The following is a 23,497-nucleotide window of genomic DNA, read 5'->3' on the forward strand; positions in this document are numbered from 1 at the left end:
CAAATGTACGGGGCAGAGGTGGCCTCAGCCTCCCTCATATCCACAGCCCTGTAACCGTGCAGGGGTGAGGTCTGCATGGTGCACCATCCACTAAGATACACCGGGCACGCTTGGGAGGTGGACGTCTCCCCAGACCCGGGGACGAGCGCATGTCTGGCCAGGGCACAGCCTTTCTCTTCACTTTTCATCGAAAATGAAAACGTTGACTTTCAGCATGAATGGCTCAAATTTTCAACTCCTGATCGTGTCTTTGGTGGACGATCTGCTGCCCTCAGTCTTCACCCTGGGCGTCATGCCGTTTTCTCCCCATCGTGCCATCTAACTCTTGCACCAACCCTGTGAATCGTTAGCATTGTACCCATTGTGCAGATAGGAAAACTGAGGTGAAGTTGCTTGCCCAAGGTCCTGTGGGGCGACGGGGCCCAGCGGGTATTTGAGCCCACGCTTTGCAAATCGACAATTATTTGGGATGCGGTGCCCTTTTTATGTCACCTTTTTTAACTTATTTGTCAGCTACACTGGAGGGTAGGGTCACATGGGTGAAGATGGATGTTTTAGGGCTCATCACAGGTATGCCTTTTGTGCGGTTTTACCTTCAAATTCCAATTTGGTGCCTTGTGTCCCCTGAAATCCCACCTACTGCCAGAATTGTATCTCTTTTCAATATTTTCTAGCGTTTTTCTTAGGGAGACCGTTTCTACAGCTGAAATTTATTCCTGACGAGCCTTCCCGGTAAATCAGATGCACTCTGCTAATGGTGTTTTTTCACGTACTGTGTAGTAAAATAACTTCAATGAGACTGTGTAGACACTCACTCTGTCCTAGAGATGTTCTAGATTCTGACTTCACGTCTTCAAGGACACCTGGCTGCCGTAAAGCCCTTTCCGGACCTTGTCGTCCACGTGTAGTCTGTAGAACCCAAGTAAGTCAGTCTGATTTTACAGCTAGAAAACAAACACACAAACCATGAGAAACAGCTGCGAGCTGAGCACAGAGAGGGTCCCCGTGGGCCCGGTCCCTGTCACCTCTCAGTACAGTCACCTTGAGGCATCAGGACCTGACTTTGTCAGTTCTTTCAAATTACTTTATGTAAAAGATTGAAAAACAAAAGTTTTATTCGGAAACTTGGGAGAGGATGTCAGGGCACCTGCCCTGCTGCAGATGGAGAGACCAGGTTTTCTTCCTGGGCCCCGGAGACGTTGCGAAGCTGTCACACGGCAATCACCTCCTGGTCAGTGGAGCTGGAAGTCATGCGTTCAGCCACTTCGTGTCAAGCCAGGTGCCGGGACGTAGTGCGGGATTGAGCGGGCGAAGCTTTGCAGAGAGGATGTCTGCAGGGAGGGCGGATGCCTCTGTCCAGCGGGGGGCTGGAGGACCTCGCGGGACGCAGCCCCTCGCCCCAGGGAGGCGGAGCCCGGCGAGGGCCTGACGCAGCCTCTCCTTCCAGTGGACCTCCTGGGGTTGCTGAAGTGGCGTTCCAGCACCAGCCTGCTGCAGCAGAACCTCGGGCAGCTGATGAAGGTGGACGGCGGGGAGGTGGTCAAGGTGACTCGGGCCTGGGTTCGGGGCGTCGGGTTGGTTCCCCCCCGTGGGTGGGGTGGCCGCTGCCTCCTGGGCTGGTATGCCATCTGGGTTGTCCCTTAACAAAGCGTTTCTTTGGGATTGGCGCGCCCTCCGACTGGGCAGCATCCGTCCGGGGGCTGGTCTGCTTCCTGGGGAAGGCGGTGGATTCCGCCGCCTCTTGTCCTGGGGCCTCACAGCGGGACCCACAGGAGCTCAGTCACCTCCAGCCTCAGATTCCCCGCTGTAACGTGGGTAACAAGAGTGCCTTCTTCAGAGGGTGGTTGTGGGGTCCAGTGAGATAAGGTAGCCTGTTACCTGCCACATGGGAAGTGTCATTGTCATCACCTGGCCATGGTTAGTAGCCCTGGCTCACGGCTCACCCATAGCTCCCGCAGTTGGCCTGGGGACAGGTATGGTGTGTTGGGCAGGTCAGAGCAATAGACTCTTGTCTTGGCCACTTTCTTCTCATGTGCCCTCGGACTAATCTCTTAGCCTCACACATAGCGGGCTCTGGAGAAGAAATGTTTGGTGTCCTCCCAAGTCTTTGTGAGCCCGGACAGTCAGACTAGGGCGATCTGATTCTTTTTTCAATCCTTACCTGAGGATATTTTTCCATTGATTTTCAGATAGAATTGGAGGGAGGGAGGGAGAGAGAGAAAGAAAGAAACATCTATGTGGGGGACACACCGACTGGTTGCCTCCCGCACGACCCCTCCAGCACGACCCCGACCAGAGAGAAAGGGAAAGAAAGAAACACCAATGTGTGAGATACATCGACTGGTTGCCTCCCGCACGTACCTCGACCTCAACCATGGTACGTGCCCTTGACCAGAATCGAACCCTAGACTCTTTGGTCTGCGGGCCAACACTCTCACCGCTGAGCCAAACCTGCAGGGCCGATCTGCTTCTTCACTGGGTGATTATTGGTGGTTCTGAAATTTTCCTCAATATCAGGATCTTCTTGTCTTTTATTTGCCCAAGTAACTTACACACATGGAAACACATTTAGGTTTTCAGTATGTCCCCTTTGGCCGGTGGATATATGACACTGGTCCCCCACTTGGGGAGTTTCATGGTCGAGGTCTCGACAGCCTGTCGCTGTCCCAGCTCTTGCCCGTCCCCAAGAGGTGCTTGCCAAAGGAGACTGTCTTATCTCTGTAAAAATTAATTACATAAAGTAGCCTTAATTAAACGGCAATATGGTCCACGTCAGAATAAATTAATTCCGTTGCACCGTTTTCCTAACTTCGTTGTACAACCATTGAAACGTAATCTCGCTCATCATCTTCACGGGCCCTCGTTGGCTTCCGCGGCTGGACCCCGTTAATCGCATTTTAAAGTTCCCTGGGTTCTGTGAATTCCCTGATTCGGATGGAAGCTGGGCGAGCAAGTTAACATAACTTTAGAAGACACACGGTTGATGAAATCCTGTCCCTTGTCATTTTTAAGTCCCGTGTCACCTCCGGAATTAGTTGTATTTCTGTTTGACCCATTGCCACCCTTGCCAGGGGACATCAAGAGCCCTCTTATCTGGTTCTCCCCTCTCCTGATCTAATCTGTTTCCAAATCTGATTGCTCATCGCTGGACACGCTTTTCCCTTCTCGCCCTCTGTCCCTGTGCGCACTGGGACCGCTCAGGCCGGTGACCTGTCCATCCCTCACCTCACCCGTCTGGTGTTCCCTTGGCCAGCAAACCCTGTAGGCCCGGAGAGGTGAATCGACTTTTCCAAGGCCACACAGCTGTTACTGGGAGCCAGGACTGGAGGGATCCCCAGCTTGCTTGGGGGCTCCTTTCACTCCAATGAAGGACACTGATAACCTGTGGGTTATTTCCATTCCTTCTGTATATTTATAACTAGTAATCGAGAGATGACATTGCTTGATAGATTGAGAAAAGTACTTGCTTTTTTAGCAAAAGATACTGTCTCCCATTTTGGTGAAAAATGAAAACAGTGACTTTGGTTCTCAAGGGATAGTCTTAGAGAGAGAGTGGCTGTCCAAAGAAGCCCTTTCCCAGCCCCGCCTGTGGGGGGACCTCCTTCGAGGTGCTCGCATCCCCCATGCACTGCAGCTACACACAGGTTAGCGAGCCACGGCTCTCTGCAGTCACGCTCTGTGCTATGAGCATGTCACTTTCTGGGGAGACCTGCTGCAGGGACTCGGGGTGAATGGGACGAGCCAGGGCTTGGCACCTGGACAGTCTGTTGGCCGTGACATTGGGCTCTTCGCAGATGGCAAAGTTTTGACCTTTGCAAAGATCAAGCAATGTGAAGAGGGTGGGAAAGGATGCAAAAGTAGTTGCCATTGAGCTCTTTGTCACCGGACTGATGGAAACAGGAAAGGGTTGGACAGGTCCCGTGGGAGGGGACCTCGGAGCCTCCCCTGCTGCCGCCAGCCCCGTTGCTCGGCTCAGCATGCCCATGTCCTTGTTCTGAAGTCACTAATCTCTGGTTTTTGTCTTGTGCATGAAAATGGCTGGAAAAATCCCTAAAGCGAATAGCGTCAGAGGTGACCTCTGGGAAGGGGGGATGAGCATTGCAGGGCTCGCGTGGGGCGGGGGCAAGCGGTCTGAGCTCACTCTCTCTGGCCCCTGTGTCTGCAGTTTCTCCAGGACACCTTGGACGCCCTGTTCAACATCATGATGGAGAACTCCGAGAGCGAGACCTTTGACACGCTGGTGTTTGATGCCCTGGTAAGAAGCCACTGCGTTTCCCGTGGGCAGAGAGCGGGATGTACATTCATGCTGCCGCCTTTGCGGCTGGGGCAAGGGGACCCATCGTGGTGACCTTGAAAGCACTGCCCTGTTCATCTCATCAAAGCAGATGAACAGAGAGCCAGAGGTCTCTTTCAGTGATGCTCTAGTGAGACAAGTGCGGTTTCTAGGGCAAGAAGAGGCACTGACCCGCTTCTGTCGGAAAATCGTGTTGTTCCTCGAGTCACACGGAGCAGATGATCCCGATGAAGTCTCCAAAAGGGTCTGCATTACCATACTAATGAAAGTATTGGTGACTGTCGCAGGTATTCATCATCGGACTCATTGCTGATAGAAAATTCCAGCATTTTAACCCCGTTTTGGAAACCTACATTAAGAAACACTTCAGCGCAACTTTGGCCTACACGTAAGTGGTCCTGGTGGTTTCAAAACCAAACCTTTCCCTGTGTGTGTGTGTGTGTGTGTGTGTGTGTGTGTGTGTTAGTAAGAGTCTGTCCTGTGCTTTTGTCTGTGATCATACATCCCCCTTCTCAGAACTCTGAATTGGCTGGGAGTATTTTCATTGTCGTTTCCCTCTGAACAGGACACACAGTCTTGTCAGCGAGGTATGTGGTCAAGGACCGTAGCCTTCTGGAATTCCTTCTTTCTGTCCTCCAGGTCTTCCGCTGGAGACGCTCAGTTCGTGTTGGACGACACTGAGGGACGGGGGCGGGGTGGCCATCCCAGGGTGGCTTCTCAGGGAGACTGTGCTGAATGAGGGGTGCAGGGGTTCTGGTTCGGAGATGACTGGTTCGGTGATACTTTTCAGTAGAGCTTTTTGCTCTTTAAAGAATGCCTTTCTCTCCGGCCGGTGTGGCTCGGGTTGAGCGTCAATCCGTGCACCAAGAGGTCACCGATTCGATTCCTGGTCAGGGCACATGCCCAGGTTGTGGGCCCGATCCCCAGTGGGGGGCATGCAGGAATTGGCCATTCGATGTTCTCTCTCATCAATGTTTCTCTCCCTTCCTCTCTCCCAAAAAAAAAAAAAAAAAAGATCAATAAAATATATTAAAAAAACAACAAATTTTGTTCCGTCAGTGGAGATGCCCAGTTTGCCTGCAATTTGGACAGTCCCTTAAGGACTGTGGGGAGGGCGAGTTCGTGTCCCCATCGCGCTCTGGCAGGGCAAACAGCCGGCCAGTGTGCAGGAGCGCCCGTGTGCGGCCCTGAATGGATATGGTCCCCGGTGCGTCACTTACGCAGTTCCGCTCTTTCTTTCTTTATTTTTAATCTTCACCCGAGGACATTTTTCCATTTGTTGTTCAGATAGAGTGGAAGGGAGAGAGAGAGAGAGAAACATCGACGTGAAAGGGACACATCGAGTGGCTGCCACCCACACAACCCAACCAGGGCCGGGGACAAACTGCAACCGAGGTACCTGCCCTTAGCGGGAGCCAAACCCCGGGTCTCTGGACCGCAGGCCGACGCTCTAACCGCTGAGCCAAACCGGCCAGGGCCAGTTCTGCTCTTTCACTGAACAGTGGCCAAACAGCTGTCCTCAGTTTGGACTTTGCACTTAATTTCTGAAAATCAGGACCACGTGTCCGCATGTTGCACTTCGCCCCTGGGGCCCGCGGAAGGAACGCAGCGCTGATTGATTCTCAGGGGCCGCGGGAACATTGGGGCGCTGTGGCCGATCAGTCAGTGGGAGAAGCAGAAAGTACCATTTGTCTTTCAGCGGTGACGCAGTGGCGCTGTGACCCAGTGTCCCCTGCTTCAGTTGCTGTAGTCTGCGGACAAGGGCATTTTCATTTTGGAGGAGTGTTTGTATCCTGTTCTGAGAAACGAACAAGGCCGGTTTGAACTTTACTTACACCTGGAAAACCAGTGGCGCTTGCTGGGATGCACCCGGGTTGACCACGTGCCAGGCCGGTGCTACTGTTACCCGGGAAGTCTCCCCCGCCCCAAGGCCGGGGCGTGTGTGAGACCCTTGTGCTGGTGGTTTCTCTACCTCCTTCCTTGACAAAGGCTGAGCATTTTAGCCTTTCTTTGCAAAGACCTCCAAGAGAAGTTAAAGACGACCGTAGGCACCGGGCCCCGACTCTTCTACAGACCTCTGCACAGGTCATCCATGGGGCCGGGCCTCATCAGAGTGACCAGTGCCGGTCTGGGGGGAGGGAGGGCACCGTCAGCTTAGGGACCACTCTGCCCGAAGAGCAGCAGGCCGGCTGCTTTCCGCCCCCCAGGTCTTTTCCCGGAGCTGGTCCAGGCCCCTCCCACTCCGTCCGCGCCCCCACGCTGGGCCGTGGAAGGTCCCCTCGCTGCAGCAAGCTCTCCCGGGCCACCCTGTATGAGGAGCTGTGTGCTTTTTCTGTGAAATCTCCGTAATGTAGAAAAATATTTAACACAATGTAAGATCCGCTTGTGATAAAACTTCCCAGCACACTAGGAATAGAGGGATCATCTCCTGTCTGACAAAGAGCCCCTAAGAGAATGCACCGCTAAGCCTCGATGCTGAAACACGGACAGCTCCCCCCACGTCCGGGAACAAGGTGGGGTGTCTGTTGTCACCCCATCTGTGCATTACTGTGCTCCATGTAAAGCGGAAAAATAACCGAAAGTGTAACCATTGGAAAGAAAGGAGGAAAGCTGTCTTTATTTCACAGATGTGAGTACGTACTGATGAAACCCTAGCGGATCTTTTCTTTAAAAGCCCCCCCCCCCAAAAAAACGTACTAGAGCTGGGAGTAAACTTAGGAAAGTTTAGGTCCAAAGCTAGCATAGAAAACTCAAATGTACATATGCAAAGAACTGGAACATGAACTACACTATAATTTACCATATTATATATATAAAAAAATCATTAAATACCCTGGAGTACATTTAATAAATGCTAGGTCAGACTTTTAAAAGTGACAAAACATTGCTGAGAGAAATTCTAAAAGAATGAAATAATTAAAGTATTGCCCAAATGTGCATTTTCCCCAAATTAATCTATGGTTGAACATAATCCCAATCAAAACCTAAGCATGCTTTGTGGAAAAAAATGACTAGCCTCTTTGAAAACGTATATAGAAATGCAAAATGTCTAGAATAGTCCGAGTAATTTTTCAAAAGAAGACTCTGATTTCAAGTCTTACTACAAAGCTGCAGAAACTAACTGTGTGGTTGGCACGGAGGTGGACCAAGGACGATGGGAAGAGAATGTAGACTGAAGAAGCCTCCCCTCCCCTCGGTTTTCTTTGAAAAGAAACACTGTAACTGGCCACGTATCCATGTTTGTGATGCTGTGGCATCTCCTCCTCTGGCCCCCACCTTTCTATTTAACATCTGCAATATTGTGTTGTAAGGCTGTATCATACGTTACTTACCCAGTGCTCAAGTGATAGACTTTGGCACTGTTTATGAACATCTACCATTGTAGACGTTACTATAATCAACATCCTTCAATATTTATACTTGTTTCTGTAGAATAAGTTACAAGTACAACTGCTGGAGTGTAAGGATTTGAATATTATTCATTGTGACCAATGTCTCCAGTTTATTGGCTGAAATATCTCTTACCTGTTACCCAATCAGCAGAATCCCCGCTTCCCCTCATCAAGTCTGATCACCGTATTTTCAGTCTTTTCTGTTTATCTGAGTATATTCGGCTATTTACTTCTTGTTATTTTAAATGGCATGCATTTATTTATTAGGGAAGCTGATTTTTTGTGGTTCTAGACTTTTTCAGTGATATACCTGGACATGGCCTCTTAGACTCCATTTCTTTGTTTATTTATTTATTTTTTTCTTTATTGATTTTAGAGAGAGAAGAAGGGAGAAGGAGAGAGAGATAGAAACATTGATGAGAAAGAACATCAATTGGCTGCCTCCTGTATGTCCCCCACTGGGGATTGGGCCCACAACCTGAGCATGTGTTTTGACAGGAATCGAACCGGTGACCTCTTGTGCATGGGTTGATGCTCAACCACTGAGCCACACCAGCCAGACTGTTTTTAACAAACCTGTTTTTAATGAACCATCTTATACACTCCGATGCTTTGAGCAAATTTACTAGCATTTGAACTTTCTGGTTATTTGAATTACAGAAAAACAGAAACATTTTCATGCTTTTTCTTTGATATGTAATGGATTAAAAAAAAAAAAAAACTACCTATGATTTATGCACTTAATCTAATTTATAAACCTGTGAATGAAAATCAGCCTTTAAATATGTACTTTATTTGTACTTACTGTCTGCAATTACTTATGTAATAGTATGACACATTTAAAAATAAGTCTGACCAATTTAGGTATATTGTAAACTATATAAACTTCAATGATCCCGAAAAAGGTTTTAAATGTTTTCTTGTTAGGGAGTTACTTGTTTTTCTTTCGGAATTTGTAAAGATACAGACTCTAAGAGGAGTATAGTCATTATATTTTTACGACTAAATGTGTGCAATTCTATTAGAAAATGTAAAAAATTACCAAACTTTCCAGGTAATGCCCATGTTGTTCTCATATATTGTTTATAGTCTTTTATATAAAGTTTCTTAGAAAACTCATTAAAAAATCAGGAATGTTTCTTATTTGAAAAATTGGTTATCCAATTTTTATTTTGAGTGTAAATAGTCTCGTTTTAGAAAATGAACTGCAGGTTGTGAAATGGTTCCCGATAACAAACACTATGTCAGGCGATGCCCTTCGAAAATATAGCTAAAAGCCACCTCACACCAAATGTAACATTTTAAACCATTGTCAAGGGTACAGTCCCGTCTATACTTTCAGCACGTAGTAGATTCAGTGCTGTGAGAACAGTATCTCGTTGCAGACTGTTTTCAGACTCGTTTTGCAAAGATTTGCTTGTGCCTCTCCTGGCTGGGAAGAAAGGCCTCGGATCTTTTTATTTCATGCTGGGAAGCGAGTCGACCTGTGCAAACCTGGGCGTGCCCTCTGCAGATCAGCAGTAGTATCCGCTCCTTGCCTTACAGTGCTGCTGTGAGAATTAAATTAGGTGATACACTAAAATGCTTAGAAAACATCTGCAGCGGAGAACGCGCGCGTTGCATGCTCAGATCCCACTCTTCGGAGAGTCGTTGTATGGGTGGGTCCCTTTTCCTCTGCTTCAGCGCATTTTACAGAGGTGCATTCCTGACAGATGGGAGGCGAAGTAACAAAAACCCACGTGCGTGCTTCCGTCCGAGTTGAGAATTGAGGCGCCGTGCTTTCGGGGGGATTGACTTGTGTTTCCGTTACGAGCAGGAAGCTGACGAAGGTCCTGCGGAACTACGTGGACAACGCGGAGAAGCCGGGCATCAACGAGCAGCTGTACAAGGCCATGAAGGCCCTGGAGTACATCTTCAAGTTCATCGTGCGCTCCCGGGTGCTGTTCAACCAGTAGGTATCGCCCGGCTCCCGGAGGGCTTCCTCCCTCCCTTCTCCCAGCCCTCCGCTCCCCCCTTTTCTTTCTCCTCCTCCTCTTTTCCCTTCCTTTCCTGGCTTTCTCGGAGGGCAGAGCAGTGATGGACACCGGCTGGGGCGGGGTGGCCACTTCTGCCGGCAGGTGCAGAGAGATGCGACAGAGAAGGTGGCCCAGCTCCCTGCTAGCGAAACAGTGTCCCCGGGAGATGTCGACAGGGCCCCAGATGTCGTGCCGGGTCATTCCAAGGGGGCCGAAGTCATGTTCACTGCATCTTAAACAGCAGATAGCTCCCCGAGAACAAACAACACGAATACAACCAGCAGCCAGGAAACGCCACGCCACGTCAATGGCCACGTCAATGGCCTCGCGTGGGAAGACGGCGGGGCTTCCTCCCTTCAGCCGCAGTGTTGTATTCCCAGAGAGGCGTCCCCACGCAGGAGATGGCCACGCGGAGGGGCCGCTTAGTGCTGGCGCTCAGTGACGTTTCTCCTGCTATCTGGTCGGATTTGAATGGTTTTTGAACTTGATGACGTGAATGGGAACCTTTCTGACGTCACTGCTTGATAGAGAATGTTGATACTGGTGTCCAGAGATCCCCCGGTCAAGGGCTGTGCCGAGATAAGGGACTTGCAGATGTCCACGGTCGTTCCCCGAAGGGGTGTGCCAAGCAGGTGCACATTGTCGGTGTTGGATCGACTCCCGCCTCCTGTTTCCTCTGGGGGACATAGCTTTGGGGGACGCCCTCGGGGCCATGGTGCCTGCTCGTCCTCGGCGGTTGATGTTTTCAAAGGTCGTGAGTTCTAAACCCAGATTGATTTCACGAGCCAGTGTCCCGCAGGATTAGCGAACACGGCACCTTTTACAAGCACAGCACTCTGGGAACCTGGTGTGAACTGGGGGACAGGGTTGAGCCAGTGGGGACCTAAGTTCATACCTACCTATTTCCTCTTCACGCTACCTGTTTGCCTGAGGGAGCTCTCTCCAGAAGAGCCCAGGAGGAAGGGGGGGTATTCCGAACCCAACTACTGCGCACCAGGGAGCGGATGGAGCCCTCGGAGGATGTCCTTCCCCTGTGCAGAGCTAGGAAGTCACGCACAGGGTGGTGCCCCATTGATCAGTGGATACAGCTCCCGTATTCCTGGTCAAAGGATTGATTGTGCCGTGGTCCCCGGGTCTCGTGATTAAAGCGATAATTGCTCCACTGCTGTTTTCACTCACCGTGCTCTTGTCTTCGGCTGGAACTCAAAGGTGCGCGCTTTTATTTTGTGGATTATGGACAGGAAGGGACCTTGATGTGGACCGAAACCTTCTCTTCCTAAGGTCGAAGCCATTGATTTTCTTACTCAGATGTGAGAGATGACCAAGTGCACTAGGCTGTGTTTTCCCGTATTTTCTTTTCTTTAGAATTAATCCTGTTGAAGTGAACTTGTCCCCCTCCCTCTCGATCCTGTACACCCCCTGCTGATTTGGAGCTTGAAGGCGTCTAAGCCGAAAGCTGCGCTGAGGGGAGAGGGTCACGTGAGAGACTAGAACCACTAGGGGCCACGGGACCAATCTGGTCTTGTTTGATTTGAGCCAGTTTTGATCTTGGACAGTTTCTGATCGATAGGCATTGTACCAGGGGCTGGCGGATGCCTGCCTCCTCTCCAAACACCCTGGAACATCCCTTCTCATCCGGGATTAGTGAGCATGCATTGGGCATCGCTGCCTTCCTGCGACTGTGATACATGCCAGGATCTTGTGCAAAATAATGCTGCGTAGACAAGATTGGGGTCACCCAAATGGACCAGTGACAGGATTCTCTGTCTCCTTCATCTCTTTCAATCTCAAAATACAAGTGGCATGAGATCTTAGAATTATGATCCATAAAAGTTCTTGAGTTTGTTGGTATAGTTATCAGGAATATGACTGGCTGCCTGTCATAGAAAACCCTAGAATCCTTACCAGATGAGGTTTCCCTTCCCTTCCCCTCCCTCCCTCATGTCCTTTTCACCCACACAGCATGGAGTTCAAAGGTCATGCATTTGTCCCGTGGTGACCTCGTGTTCTTGGTTCCTTTTATCTCTCTGCCCCACCATCCTGAGGGTCTTTTGTTTTTACTCATGGCCCCAAGTGGCTGCTGCCCCTCCTGGCATCAGGACTGCATTCCAGGCAGCAGGGAGGAAAGGTCACTCTTCTTTTAAAGCACTTTCCCCAGTCCATACAGAGCCATGTGCTTTATGTCATTGGCCAGAAGTATGTCCCACGAGCACTCTAGAAGCAAAGGATATTGGAAGGGATTTTCACAAAAGCATATTGATGCTTTTAGTAAAATCAGAGTTTTTTTTGTTTTGTATTTTTGTGGTACATGCCCCTAGCAGGAACCGAACCCAGGACTCTCTGGTCCACAGGCCAATGCTGAACTGCTGAGCCAAACTGGCCAGGGCCAAAATCAGATTTTTTTTAGTAAAGAGTAAATATACATCGGATGGGCAGTTAACATTTTCTTCTTATACTTCTGACCCAGAAGTTCTGTGGCCTGACAGCAGAGGACGTCCCTAATTTACTCCGGGTTATTAAATCCTCCTGAATTAGGCTCCTCGAGTCTCTCCTCTCTTAGTTTGCCGGTCAGTCTTCCAGACTCCTGTCTCCGAGCGTCTCTGGGTGTAAATCACTGAGCCCCAAGCCACCCCCAGGCGTGAATCAGTCCCACCGGGTGGTGTGGAAATGGAGTGAGATGCCCGGCAGCCCCTTGTCCAGCACCTGGGAAGTGTTTCACGTTTGGCATCCCTGGCGTTGCCTGGCAGCAGACTGCTGGCCCCCACCGTGGTCCCCGTGCCAGCCTTTTATCCTGGACTGGCCCTAGCAGGAGGTTCTTTGCTGGGAGAACTTGTTTGTCCAAAGAGCTGACACTGTCCAGGAGAGTAAGTGCAGAGAGGTCAGAGGTCAAGAAGTAGCAACTGTCAAAAGGCAGTGAAGCTTCCCCAGCCGTCCAGCGCCCCTGTCTGGGCGTGCCTGACCTCATCCACAAGGTATGAAGTGGTCCCGGGACTTCCGTGGACCGGATCCCTCCCTCGCTCCTTTGCTCCTTCCTTCCTCTGTGAGCTCGTGCTGAGCTTTGGAGCCTGCCTGCAGCCAGACTGGAGTCATTTGTCGACCTTATTTTTTCCTCTAAAAGTTTCATAAACGTGCATCCTGCCGGCCTCCGCTAGTTCTTGAGTGCAGAGAAGGACACAGGTTCCTTTGCAGCTTAGAGCACAGTGGTAGCCACAATGTGTCAATGTAACACTTCTTACATTTAAATCTGTAGGCTGAGTCTGCTGACGAGCTGTTACAGTATCTTAGAGATTCTAGGGTAGTAGAAAATCCCAGCCTCAAAATCATGGACAATAGTCATGTCCCATTGTCCTCCTCAGCCAACCCCCTTCCCACTCCATCCTGCTTCTACTGTTCTTCATCTGAGATACCAGAGATGTCCATTTTAGATGAAATGGTATTCCTATTTTGTGTAGGCTGCTTAAAGAAAAAGCAGTCCTGTGTCCTAGACAACATTTGATCGTGGTGTGGTGCTTCAGAGAGGGGGGACAGAAGGAGCCAGAGCCCCTGTTTTCTTGGTTGCAACACATTTATTACCTTGGGAGAAAACAGCTGTGCTCATGGCTGGAATTAACAAGTAGAGGTTTTTTTTTTTTTTGTGCAGAACAGTCTGCCGTATTTTCTTATAACGTGGTAGCTTCATAAAATTCCAGGGTAATTGGCAGTAATTATTCTTCTAGAGAACAAAGAGGTGAAACTCGGGAGATGAAGATACTGAAGCTTATTGTGACCCTGCTCTCTTTCCCACCAAGCACATCCATACTTGTTGCTTTGTTCAGAAAGCTCATTTTGTTTCGTAATGAGAACAGCCGTTTTAACACTCTGGTCCAAAGACGCCTGGTTCCCCCGGGGAACCCGAGGAAAGATTCCTGACAGCCAGGGGCATTTCTGCTGGTTTATGTTGGTCTGTGTTTTCTGTGTGGGTGGATCGCATTAACCAGAGAGCCGGCAAGCAGACACGACCTGATCAGACCTTCTGAATCTGATGACTAGAGCTAGCCGTCACGGCGCCCCCCGCCGTCTTCCCTGGCTTCGCGGAGTTCTTGCCTGTCATCTGGTGTGAGCTTTGTGCATAATTAGTTATTGATCATGAATGAGCGGTCACAGAGCTGCTGCTCTGCTCTCATTTCCTGGGTAACGAAAGTGAGATGTGGGTTCCAGGCAAAGATCTTGTCATTCCTCGTTAAATGAAAACTTAAGATGTTAAGTAGAGCAAGAAATGACGACTGGGTTTTTCTGTATAAAATCTTTATTGTTGAAAGGATTACAGATGTCTCCCCCCTGCCATTGAACCCCTCTTTCCTGCACCCTCTCCGCTCCTGGTTTCCCCAAACTACTGTCTGTGTCCGCTGGTTGTGCATCGATGCATGTAAGTTCTTTGGTTTATCTCTTCCCAACCTCCCCACCCTCCTTCCCTCTGAGGTTTGTCAGTCGGTTCCCTACTCCCATGTCTCTGGGTCTAGTTTGATTGACAGCTTATTTTGTTTGGGATGTTCCATGAATATGTGAGGTCATGTGGTGCTTGTCTTCCAGGGACTGGGTTGTATCCATCTATTTATGTACTGATATCCTCGGCTTCCCCTCACACCTTCTGCCTTCAGGTGGCTCAAACGGGTGACTCTTTGCTTTATCTGCTAAACCCAGAGGTGAAGCCCTGGACACCTCCCTGTCGTTACAGAAATATGCTTTACGTCGTTGACTTCATCTTTGTGTTTGAAGGATGTTTCCGTGTGATCTGGGGTTCTAGTGGGCAGTTAATTTCTTCCTGCCCCCTTTTGGTTTCCAGAATGTCCGGTGAGAAGTCAGCTCTCGGACTTACTGTTGCATCTTCGAAGGGAATGGAGTTTTCCTTTTCCTCTAGCTGCTTTGGCAGTTTCCCTCTTTTCCTGCCATTATTAGCGGTTTTGACTATGGATTGCATACCGACACTATGCTTTTCATTTATCCTTCTGTTTCCAGACCGCTGCCGCGCTGGGGGCTGGTAAGATCCAGGGTCTTCCGCGTGTCAGGAGACCTCCAGGTGCTTGATGTGCCCTGGAAAGATTTCAGGGATGAATTGGAGTGGGAATAAAGCAAGTTTTATTCAGGTGGAGACAAAGAAAGAAGCCAGGGTACTGGTGCTGCAAAAAGTATGGAAGAAGGGAAAAGTATCCATGCCTAAGTGCTCGTGGTCAGCTGGTGCTGGCATTTCTGTGTTTCTGGGGGCTTGTCTCCCAGCTCTGTGGCACCGAATTCCGACTGCCTTCCCCTTCAGAGGGTTCTTGTCCCTAATGAGGTCCGAGGAAGTGGCATGGCCTTCGTCCCCAGCGGCCCCCTTCTACTTGAGGTGTCAAGTTTCATTATAATAATGGCTTAAAGAGCTTTGGGGGTCTTGCTTTGGTTAGTTGCACCTCTATCTTGGATTAGTCTGGCTCTCCATTCTTTGTTTTTGTCATCTATCTCCCGGACTGAGGCGATTTGAACCGTTTGCTCTTAGATATCTATGGTTAGCGAAAAGTAGCTGGCTGTTAATTGCTCAGCTATCCCGGCCATTTGGTTCGGCCATTTGTCTCAGTTTCCTTATTCCGCTTGCCCGGGAATTCCTAGTTTCTTACTACCCTGTCTCGCTGTGTTGATTTTCAGAGCTTCTTGGATTTTGGGTTGATGCCTTTTATTCATGTTGGAAAATTCACGGCCGTTATCCATCCCCATGTTGCATTTCTCTGTTGTATCTCTCATTTTCCTGCAAATCTCCAACCCTCTGCATTTTCCATGTTGGTGCTTATTTCCCTGTTGACTGTCTTCCATTTCAGTAATTCTGTCTTTTACTCTAATCTAAATTTTAACCTATGTAACGACATCTTAATTTCAAATATTATATATTTTCTTAGTTTTAGAGCTTTCATTTGATTTTTTTCTTCTAAAATTTACATCTAAGCCTCTCTTCTCTCCATCTCTTTATTTTCCATATTTCTGTCTTTCTGTTTCTCTACCTTTTCTTCTTTGTTTTAAAATATAGTAGTTATATTTATTTCACATTATTGTTTGGTAATTACAGTATCTTGTTCATCTGTGGCTTTTTCTAGTGGCTTTTCTTCTTCTTTGATTGGCCATTGGTCTGGTCTTTTGCTGTGCTTAGTGATTTGTGTTTCAATGCAGGACAGTGTACATGTAAAAGTGTAAAAGCTCCAGGGGTTGTGACCTCCTTTCAGAGATGATTCGTCCTTCCCCTTGTAGGCAGAGGATGTGGGGCTGAGCCCCTTACTGGATGGAGGCTGTGTAGGGTCAAGGCTCAGGGTGGCCTTGCTAAGCCTCAGTCTACAGTACTTTGCTGCTGGTGCTCCAGGGTTTGCAACATAGAGTCTGCTGTGGCTTCTGGGGCCCCCTCCCTGGCATTATCCAGACTCTATTCATTATCTCTGGACACTAGTAAAAACTCTGCTCTGATTTATGGAGATTTTCATTGTGGTCTTTTTCTCCTAACCCATATAGTTGTAGGAATGGGCAGATATCCTGAGGGGACCGAATAACTGCCTGTCTGAAGGCTCACAATTGCATCGGTCCGCCAAGCCCTGCTCCCTGTCACCTGCAGCAGAGGTTCATGACGCGTGATTTTAATCGTTTAGTATGCCCTTGAAACCAACGTCTATTTGAGAACCCTTTGCAAAACAGATGCACTAGGTTGTAATTTCCCATTTTAGACAGTTTTTTGCTTTACAGTGGAACTCATTTAAATATAAGATTGCCTCTAGCATAGTTAATTATTACTTACTTTACAAAATTTTCCATTGCACACAAGTTTTCAGGTATGATATAGTTTTAATCAGGCAGAAAACTAGTCTATATTAATAAAGCACGTGAGTTGCAACATTTTAAATTGCAAATGCATTGCTTCTTAGTAACAGCAACTTGAAGTAACTGCTAATACATAATTTATAGATGAAACTTATTTACAATTAACAATACATATTTGCATATGTGTAACCAATACCCAGCCTTCCCATGATCCATTTATTGAATATGCTGCACCTCTTTAAAGTTTTCCCACAAGCACCAATTCTAGGATGAATGAATTTGGATAGTAACATTTTTCTCAAATATTTTTGAGTTGACTATTATGATATGACTTTTCAGATGGTTATAAGATTACATTACATTTAGGCAATTAAGTGTCTTTGTGACTCAGTTATGTGATATTAGAAGCTTAAAAACACTGGCAGGAAATACACCAAAATATCAGTGAGATCACTTCGGTGGGGTAGAATGAAAGCTGAATTTCTCCATCCTCCTTCCTGCCCTTTCTCTCTTTTTTACCTCCTTCCTGCCCTTTCCAGACATTTCTGTGTTTTTCAGGTTTATAAACTGTATTCTGTTACAGTGAGAACCACAATACCCAGTGTGGTTAAACGTCAGCTCCATCGGGGTGAAGGGGTCTCCATAGTTGGGTGGTCCAGAGCAGTGGGGTTTCCAGGCCGCCCACCTGGTTCAGGGATGTGGAGGGCATTCACCCCCATTCTTTTTTTTTTATCCTCACCCGAGGGCATTTTTTTTTTGATATTTTGTTCAGATAGAGTGGGAGGGAGAGAGAGAGAGAAACATCAATGTGAAAGGGACACATCGATTGGTTGCCACCCACACAACCCAACCAGGGCCGGGGACAAACTGCAACCGAGGTACATGCCCTTAGCGGAACCGAACCTGGGTCTCTCGGGACCGCAGGCTGATGCTCTAACCCCTGAGCCAAACCGGCCAGGGCGGCATTCACCCCCATTCTAACGTGTCCCCCAAGCAGCCCCCGCACAGCTGGAGACGCAGGGGCCCGAAGTCGCGGCGCTGCGGCCGGTCCCTGAGCGGTGTGTTCCTTTCCAGACTCTATGAGAACAAGGGCGAGGCCGACTTCATGGAGTCCCTTCTGCAGCTGTTCCGGTCCATCAGCGCCATGATGAGCAGCACGTCGGACCAGACCTTCAGGGTGAAGGTAGGCCCTCGTTTGCCGCCGTGCCCACGCTCAGGCCCGCTGTGAGCTGCAGGCTCCCGCGCCGGAACGTGCGCGGAAGGCCCGGGAGCGGCCTTTGTGGTGACGGTGGCCACTCTCCCCGGGGAAGGGAGTGGATTTTCCTTCCTCTGCAGGCTCTTCCATCCTGCCTTTGCTGCGTCTGCTCCTGGCAAGGAGAGGTTCTGAATTCACTTTATGCAAATGTGGGGGAGCCGATGAGAGTAGTGTGGTCAGGTGTCAGTGTCTGAGAGATGTGGGGGGCTGTCGGGGCCCCGGCTTCCATCAGACCCCAGACTATGTCCATCAAGCGGTATTGGGTCTGCGCCCTTCGTGCACCTTACGCCTGCGCAGGAGAGCGAGGGGTCGGGTCTGCGCCTTTCGTGCACCTTACGCCTGTGCAGGAGAGCGAGGGGTCGGGTCTGCGCCCTTCGTGCACCTTAACGCCTGCGCAGGACAGCGAGGGGTCGGGTCTGCGCCCTTCGTGCACCTTAACACCTGCACAGGAGAGCGAGGGGTCGGGTCTGCGCTCTTTGTGCACCTTACGCCTGCGCAGGACAGCGAGGGGTCGGGTCTGCGCTCTTTGTGCACCTTACGCCTGCGCAGGACAGCGAGGGGTCGGGTCTGCGCTCTTTGTGCACCTTAACGCCTGCGCAGGACAGCGAGGGGTCGGGTCTGCGCTCTTTGTGCACCTTACGCCTGCGCAGGACAGCGAGGGGTCGGGTCTGCGCCCTTCGTGCACCTTACGCCTGTGCAGGACAGCGAGGGGTCGGGTCTGCGCCCTTCGTGCACCTTAACGCCTGCGCAGGACAGCGAGGGGTCGGGTCTGCGCCCTTCGTGCACCTTAACACCTGCACAGGAGAGCGAGGGGTCGGGTCTGCGCTCTTTGTGCACCTTACGCCTGCGCAGGACAGCGAGGGGTCGGGTCTGCGCTCTTTGTGCACCTTACGCCTGCGCAGGACAGCGAGGGGTCGGGTCTGCGCCCTTCGTGCACCTTACGCCTGCGCAGGACAGCGAGGGGTCGGGCATTCCCAGGTCCTTCTCTTCTCATCACCTTGGTTACCTGTTCTCGCCTTTGGGAAGAAAGATGCCTTCATCCCTCCTGGGGTCTGAGTGCTCTTCAGGACCCCGGCGTGGGGAGGTGCCAGGAGGTGTCAGGAGGTCCCTGTAGCATTCCCCGGCCCTGCACGCCCTCCGTGCCCTGCCGCCCCCTGGGGGTGCGCAGTGCGATGCCCGGCCTGGGCTTTGCCCAGAGCCCTGGTTCTCCTGCGGCCCCGTTTCCTTCTACGCTATGTGGGATCCAGGGGCTCCACGGTGCCTTCCGTGGCGGGGGAGCCGTCTCACGCTCAGAAGCCATCTGTCTGCTCTCATCGCCTGTCCTTCCCTTGGCATGGGGCCAGTGGCCGAGTCCTCCGCCTTCCGCCCAGGCCGCCGGGGCACTGCTGAACCAGCCTGTGGGATGTGGGCACCATCCCGCAGCGGGAGGGAGCATTTGAGCCCGAAAGTGTCCCTGGAGCAAACACTGCAGTATTTTCTTCCCTCCCTGTCTTTCCTCCTCCTCTCTCCCCTCCCTCCGTCATTCTCTCTCTTTCTCTCCCTTTTCCTGAGGGTTGGGGCTGTGGCTTGTGTCAGTTGATCCGGGAATGACGTCAACGCCAAGCAGGGCCCTGTTTCATCGTTGGAGAGGACAAGGATGAGACGGCTTGGACGGTGACCTTCCAGGTCGCCTCGTCGGTGTGGGGGGACACTTGTGGAACCAGAACATTGATGGCCGAGGGTCGTGGCTGCACTTGCCTGAGAGCCGGCATCAGGCCAGTCCTTCTGGAGAGTGCTCCGTGGATAGGCGAGAGGGCCGGACGGCAGGCAGGGGAGGGACAGGCAGGCGGGGGGTCAGTCCCCTAGTGGCGCTGTGACCAGGGCTGCAGGCAGAGCTCCTTGCAGACGTGGTCCCCCCTCAGCTCCTCGGGGTGACGGGCTTGTCCGCGCGGCACTGCTGTCACAGAACCACGGATGGCAGGCTCATGAAGCTTTTGTTCCTCACTGTTCTGGAGGCTGGCATCCAGGATCAGGGTGCCCTCGGGGTCGGGTTCCGGTGAGGACCCTTCCTGGGTGGCCGATGGCAGTTTCTCACAGGGCAGAGAACAGGCAGGAAGCACCTTTCCTCGGGGTCCTTAGAAGGCAGCTTGGTGTCCTCACCTAATTCCAATTCCTTCCCAGAGGCTCTGCCTCCTGACGTGTCCCAGTGGAGGTGGGGTGTCGGCATATGGATTTAGGGGGACAGCAGCCTTTAGCTGATAAGTGTGCTCTTCAGAGGAACCTGCTGTGCGCCTTTCTCCTCGTTTCTGGTGGTGGCCACAGCCCGTGGTGTAGAGGGACATCATTCCTGTCTGTCTCCATCTTCGCCGGGTGGTCCTCCTGTAACTTGACGTCACTTGATTCCATCTTCAGAGACCCCGCCTCCACCTCAGGACACACTCACAGGCCCCAGGGGCTAGGGCTTGAACATCTCTTTTCCTGGGACATAATTCGACCCACAGCAGAAGTCAGTGGGGACATTAACAGGGATGTCAAAGGCGCCAGGTCCGTTGGAGGAAAATGAGAGAGGAAGCGGGCCCTGGTCCAGGCGCCCCAGGTGAGCAGGGCCCACAGGGAGCCGCTGCACTTCTCTGGGGCACAAGGTGTGTCAGGGGCGGGGGCGGGGATAGTTTGGGGTTTGAGGAGGTGTCCCGGAGGAGTTAGGTAAAGCAAGGATAGGGTGTGGGGGAAACTCCAGGTAGAGGCCGCAGACGGGAGGGTTTGCTGGTTTAGGAATGATAAGGTCCAGCTGTGGCTGGACAGGGGCCAGGAGCAAGCGGAGAATGGAGAGGCCGGTCTGGGCGTACTGGGCGGAGCCCTGGACACTGCCCGGTCAGACCACAGGTGGCTTTTCCAAGGGTCGTCTTGGCTGCTGTCTGCAGGGTGGATGGGGGAGGTTGAAAGGAAGCAGTGGGGTGATAGGCTGTCGTGGGATGGGGGTGAGAGGCCATGGGATGGGGCTAGAGCAGAGTTCTCCCCCTTGGCACTGTGGGCATTTATTTGGGCGGAGGGTTTGTGGTGGTGTGGGTCCTGCCATGTGCACTGTGCAGTAATTCGTGGAATCCCTAGTGGCTACATATGACATGTACTCCTTAGTATGACATCCAGAGCGGTCCCCTGGGTGGGGTGGGGACCAGCGGGCTGCAGTGTCGGTGAGGAGCTTGAGGACACAGGCTTGCTGGTGTAAGTACAGGCTGTGGAGCTGGGTCTGACGTGGGAGGTGAGGAAGAGGAAGGGAGGCGTCATGATCGCCTCCCCAGTTTTTGACTGAAGCTACTGCGTGATGGAGACCTGTAAGAAAGGGGCAAAGATGGTAGAACGTGTAGACATTGAGGCCGGGCATCTCCTGAGACCCTGCTTGAATGTTCTCTTGTCCTGGGACCTGCTGTTAGAACCTCCGCCCCCTCGCCTGGGGGAGCCTGTCCTTGTGCAGCTGAAGGTGCTGGTCCATCCCAACGTCTTGCCTCACATTCTGGACCTCTGTCCATGTGCGTTCACCTGCCATTTATAACAGGACCATCTCTAGGACCAGATTCCCATTGTCTTTTTAATTTTTTTTCCTTTATTGATTTTAGAGAGAGAGGAAAGGAGAGAGAGAGAGAGAAATATCGGTGAGAGGACATCGATTGGCCGTCTCCTGCATGCCCCCCACGGGGGATCAGGCCTACAACCTGGGCATGTGCCCTGACCGGGAATCGAACTGGTGACCTCTTGGTTCATGGGTTGATGCTCAACCACTGAGCCACACCGGCCGGACTCATTTTCTAATTATGTCTGGACAGTGTCCAGTGTCTGCCTCTTGTCCGAAGGTGGCTTAGCCACTGCTGGTGGCCACCAGTGTCCCTGCAGATGTTGTTGTCACTGTGGGGGTGCTTGGTTACGTAATACAGGGCGGTGAACTCCAGGCCCAGGCCCCCCTGAGGTTTGCCGAGTGCTCCTCTGCGGGTCTGTCCAGTCGGATGCGGGAGGCTGAAGTGATCCTAATCCCTGTGTCTGTGCCGCGCTCTCCTCCAAGCCTTTGATGCTGGTGACCTCTGACCCTCCAGCGCCGCCGTGGTGTCTGGCAGAAGCAACCATGAGAAAGCCTTCTAAGCATGGGCAGGAAACTAACCACGGAAGGTCTGTGCCCTTAGTAGCCGGGTCGTCGACGGCGACGTGTCTGCCCACACCACTGGCTTTTCTCTGGGATCTGCACATCGCAGCTGCCCCGCGAGCCCCTTCTGAGAGCCCTGCGTCTGGGGAAGGTGCGGGGATGCCAGACGGCCGCGAGCAGCCGGACTAGTCCAGGCAGAGTCTCCGCGTGAGCGGGGCGCAGGGGCTCGCGTGCCCCTCCCCTGCGGAAGGCTGTTTACACACCTGCTTGCTGCAGGTGTTGGTGGATTCTTCGCTGTTTTGAATTTCTGTGGATTGAGGCTTCTTGGTGGCAGATTGCATGAAACCACTCGTGACGTCTAAATACATGGGAAGAGGTTCCGCTTTCTGGGTGGGGAGACTCTGTATTGTTGAGATGTCAGTTCCGTCCAACTTGACCTCCACATCGGAGCCCTCTCAGTGAGAAGCCCAGCAGGTTCCTTGTGGGATGTTGACATGTGGATCCCCAGGCAGGGGTCCCAGGAGACGCAGCACAGGATTGGAGGCAGTCGGAGCAGGGGACTCGCAGGCTTGGCCGCAGGTCTCACTGTGGGGCCACAGCCCCCCAGCTGCCCAAACCCCACCCACATTAGCTCCGGAAAGAGGGGGGCCATGGATTCCTGTGGGTGGGGCGCCCAGGGCATGAGGGAGCTTTGCCGGGTCTGGAGGTTAAAGCGTGTCCCCGCTCTCCGCCCAGTTTCTCCTCTGCTTGAGGGGACGGTGGCCGCCCGTAGTCAGAGGCTCACCGGTTTCTTGTGTATAATCCTGGAGGAAGAGAGTGACTGCCTTTCTCTTCGAGGCCGTGACAGTCCTCAGGAGGAGCCTTGTTGATGGACCTTCCTCCTGTGAAGGGAGCATCATCCCCCCAAGGAGAAGACTCAGGACGTTGAGGAGAGGAGGAGAGATTCCGGGTGCGGACAGTGGGGAGGGGGCTGCCCACAGCTGGCAGGAGGGTTGGTGGGACATCTGTCCATGGAGCTGAGGCTGCTGCCAACCTGTGACTTTGTGTCGTGGTGCCTCACGTGTGCCTGGCCCTGTCTGCCGGGCTGGTGATGGAAAGGGTCGTGAAAGCCCTCGCTTCGGGCTGGTGTTCGAACTGGCGTGCCAGGCAGCTCGGGCTGAGCCCAGAGGAGCCCAGACCCCGAGTTTGCCCGGGAAGAAGTGCGTCGAGAACTGTTGGCTGGTGTGGGATTACCAGCGACAAGGAGGCGTGTGCCGTCTGGGAGCGTCAGAAATGATCGGCACTGTCGCACCGAGAAATTAAAACTTTCACTGACACTGTCTTGCAGACCTTTATGGTGGAACAAGTTGTTGTTGTGTATGTACTGATGAAGTCATGGGCTTTATGCGAAGTCAGTCTCAAAGTCCTCGAATAGTTAACGTCGGGAGTCGGGATTGGGGTGGCCACGTTGCATCCAGAGTTTTCTCAGGAACGCACTGCGGGGCGGAGAGTGTCCTGTGAGGACACCTCAGCCCTCGCTTTTCCGTTATCTGGCCCCTTGCCGCTCCCGTGACGTCCCAAGTCCGGTGCGATGTTTGTCCACGACAGCGGCGTCATTCAGAATGCTGAGCCAGCAGCGTC

General features: G+C 51.7%; 1 protein-coding gene across 1 annotated transcript in view; it reads left to right on the plus strand.

Moving 5' to 3' along the window:
- Positions 1–23,497, plus strand: part of DOCK1 (dedicator of cytokinesis 1) — a 423,011-nt gene that overhangs the window by 89,999 nt on the left and 309,515 nt on the right. Inside the window, exons 19-23 of the mRNA XM_036264869.1 lie at positions 1,448–1,545; positions 4,166–4,255; positions 4,582–4,682; positions 9,503–9,637; positions 17,586–17,694. Coding sequence (XP_036120762.1) covers positions 1,448–1,545; positions 4,166–4,255; positions 4,582–4,682; positions 9,503–9,637; positions 17,586–17,694 — 533 coding nt within the window. The remainder of the gene's footprint in view (positions 1–1,447; positions 1,546–4,165; positions 4,256–4,581; positions 4,683–9,502; positions 9,638–17,585; positions 17,695–23,497) is intronic.

This window comes from Molossus molossus, unplaced genomic scaffold, assembly GCF_014108415.1.
Source record: "Molossus molossus isolate mMolMol1 unplaced genomic scaffold, mMolMol1.p scaffold_m16_p_17, whole genome shotgun sequence".
Lineage (NCBI taxonomy): Eukaryota > Metazoa > Chordata > Mammalia > Chiroptera > Molossidae > Molossus > Molossus molossus.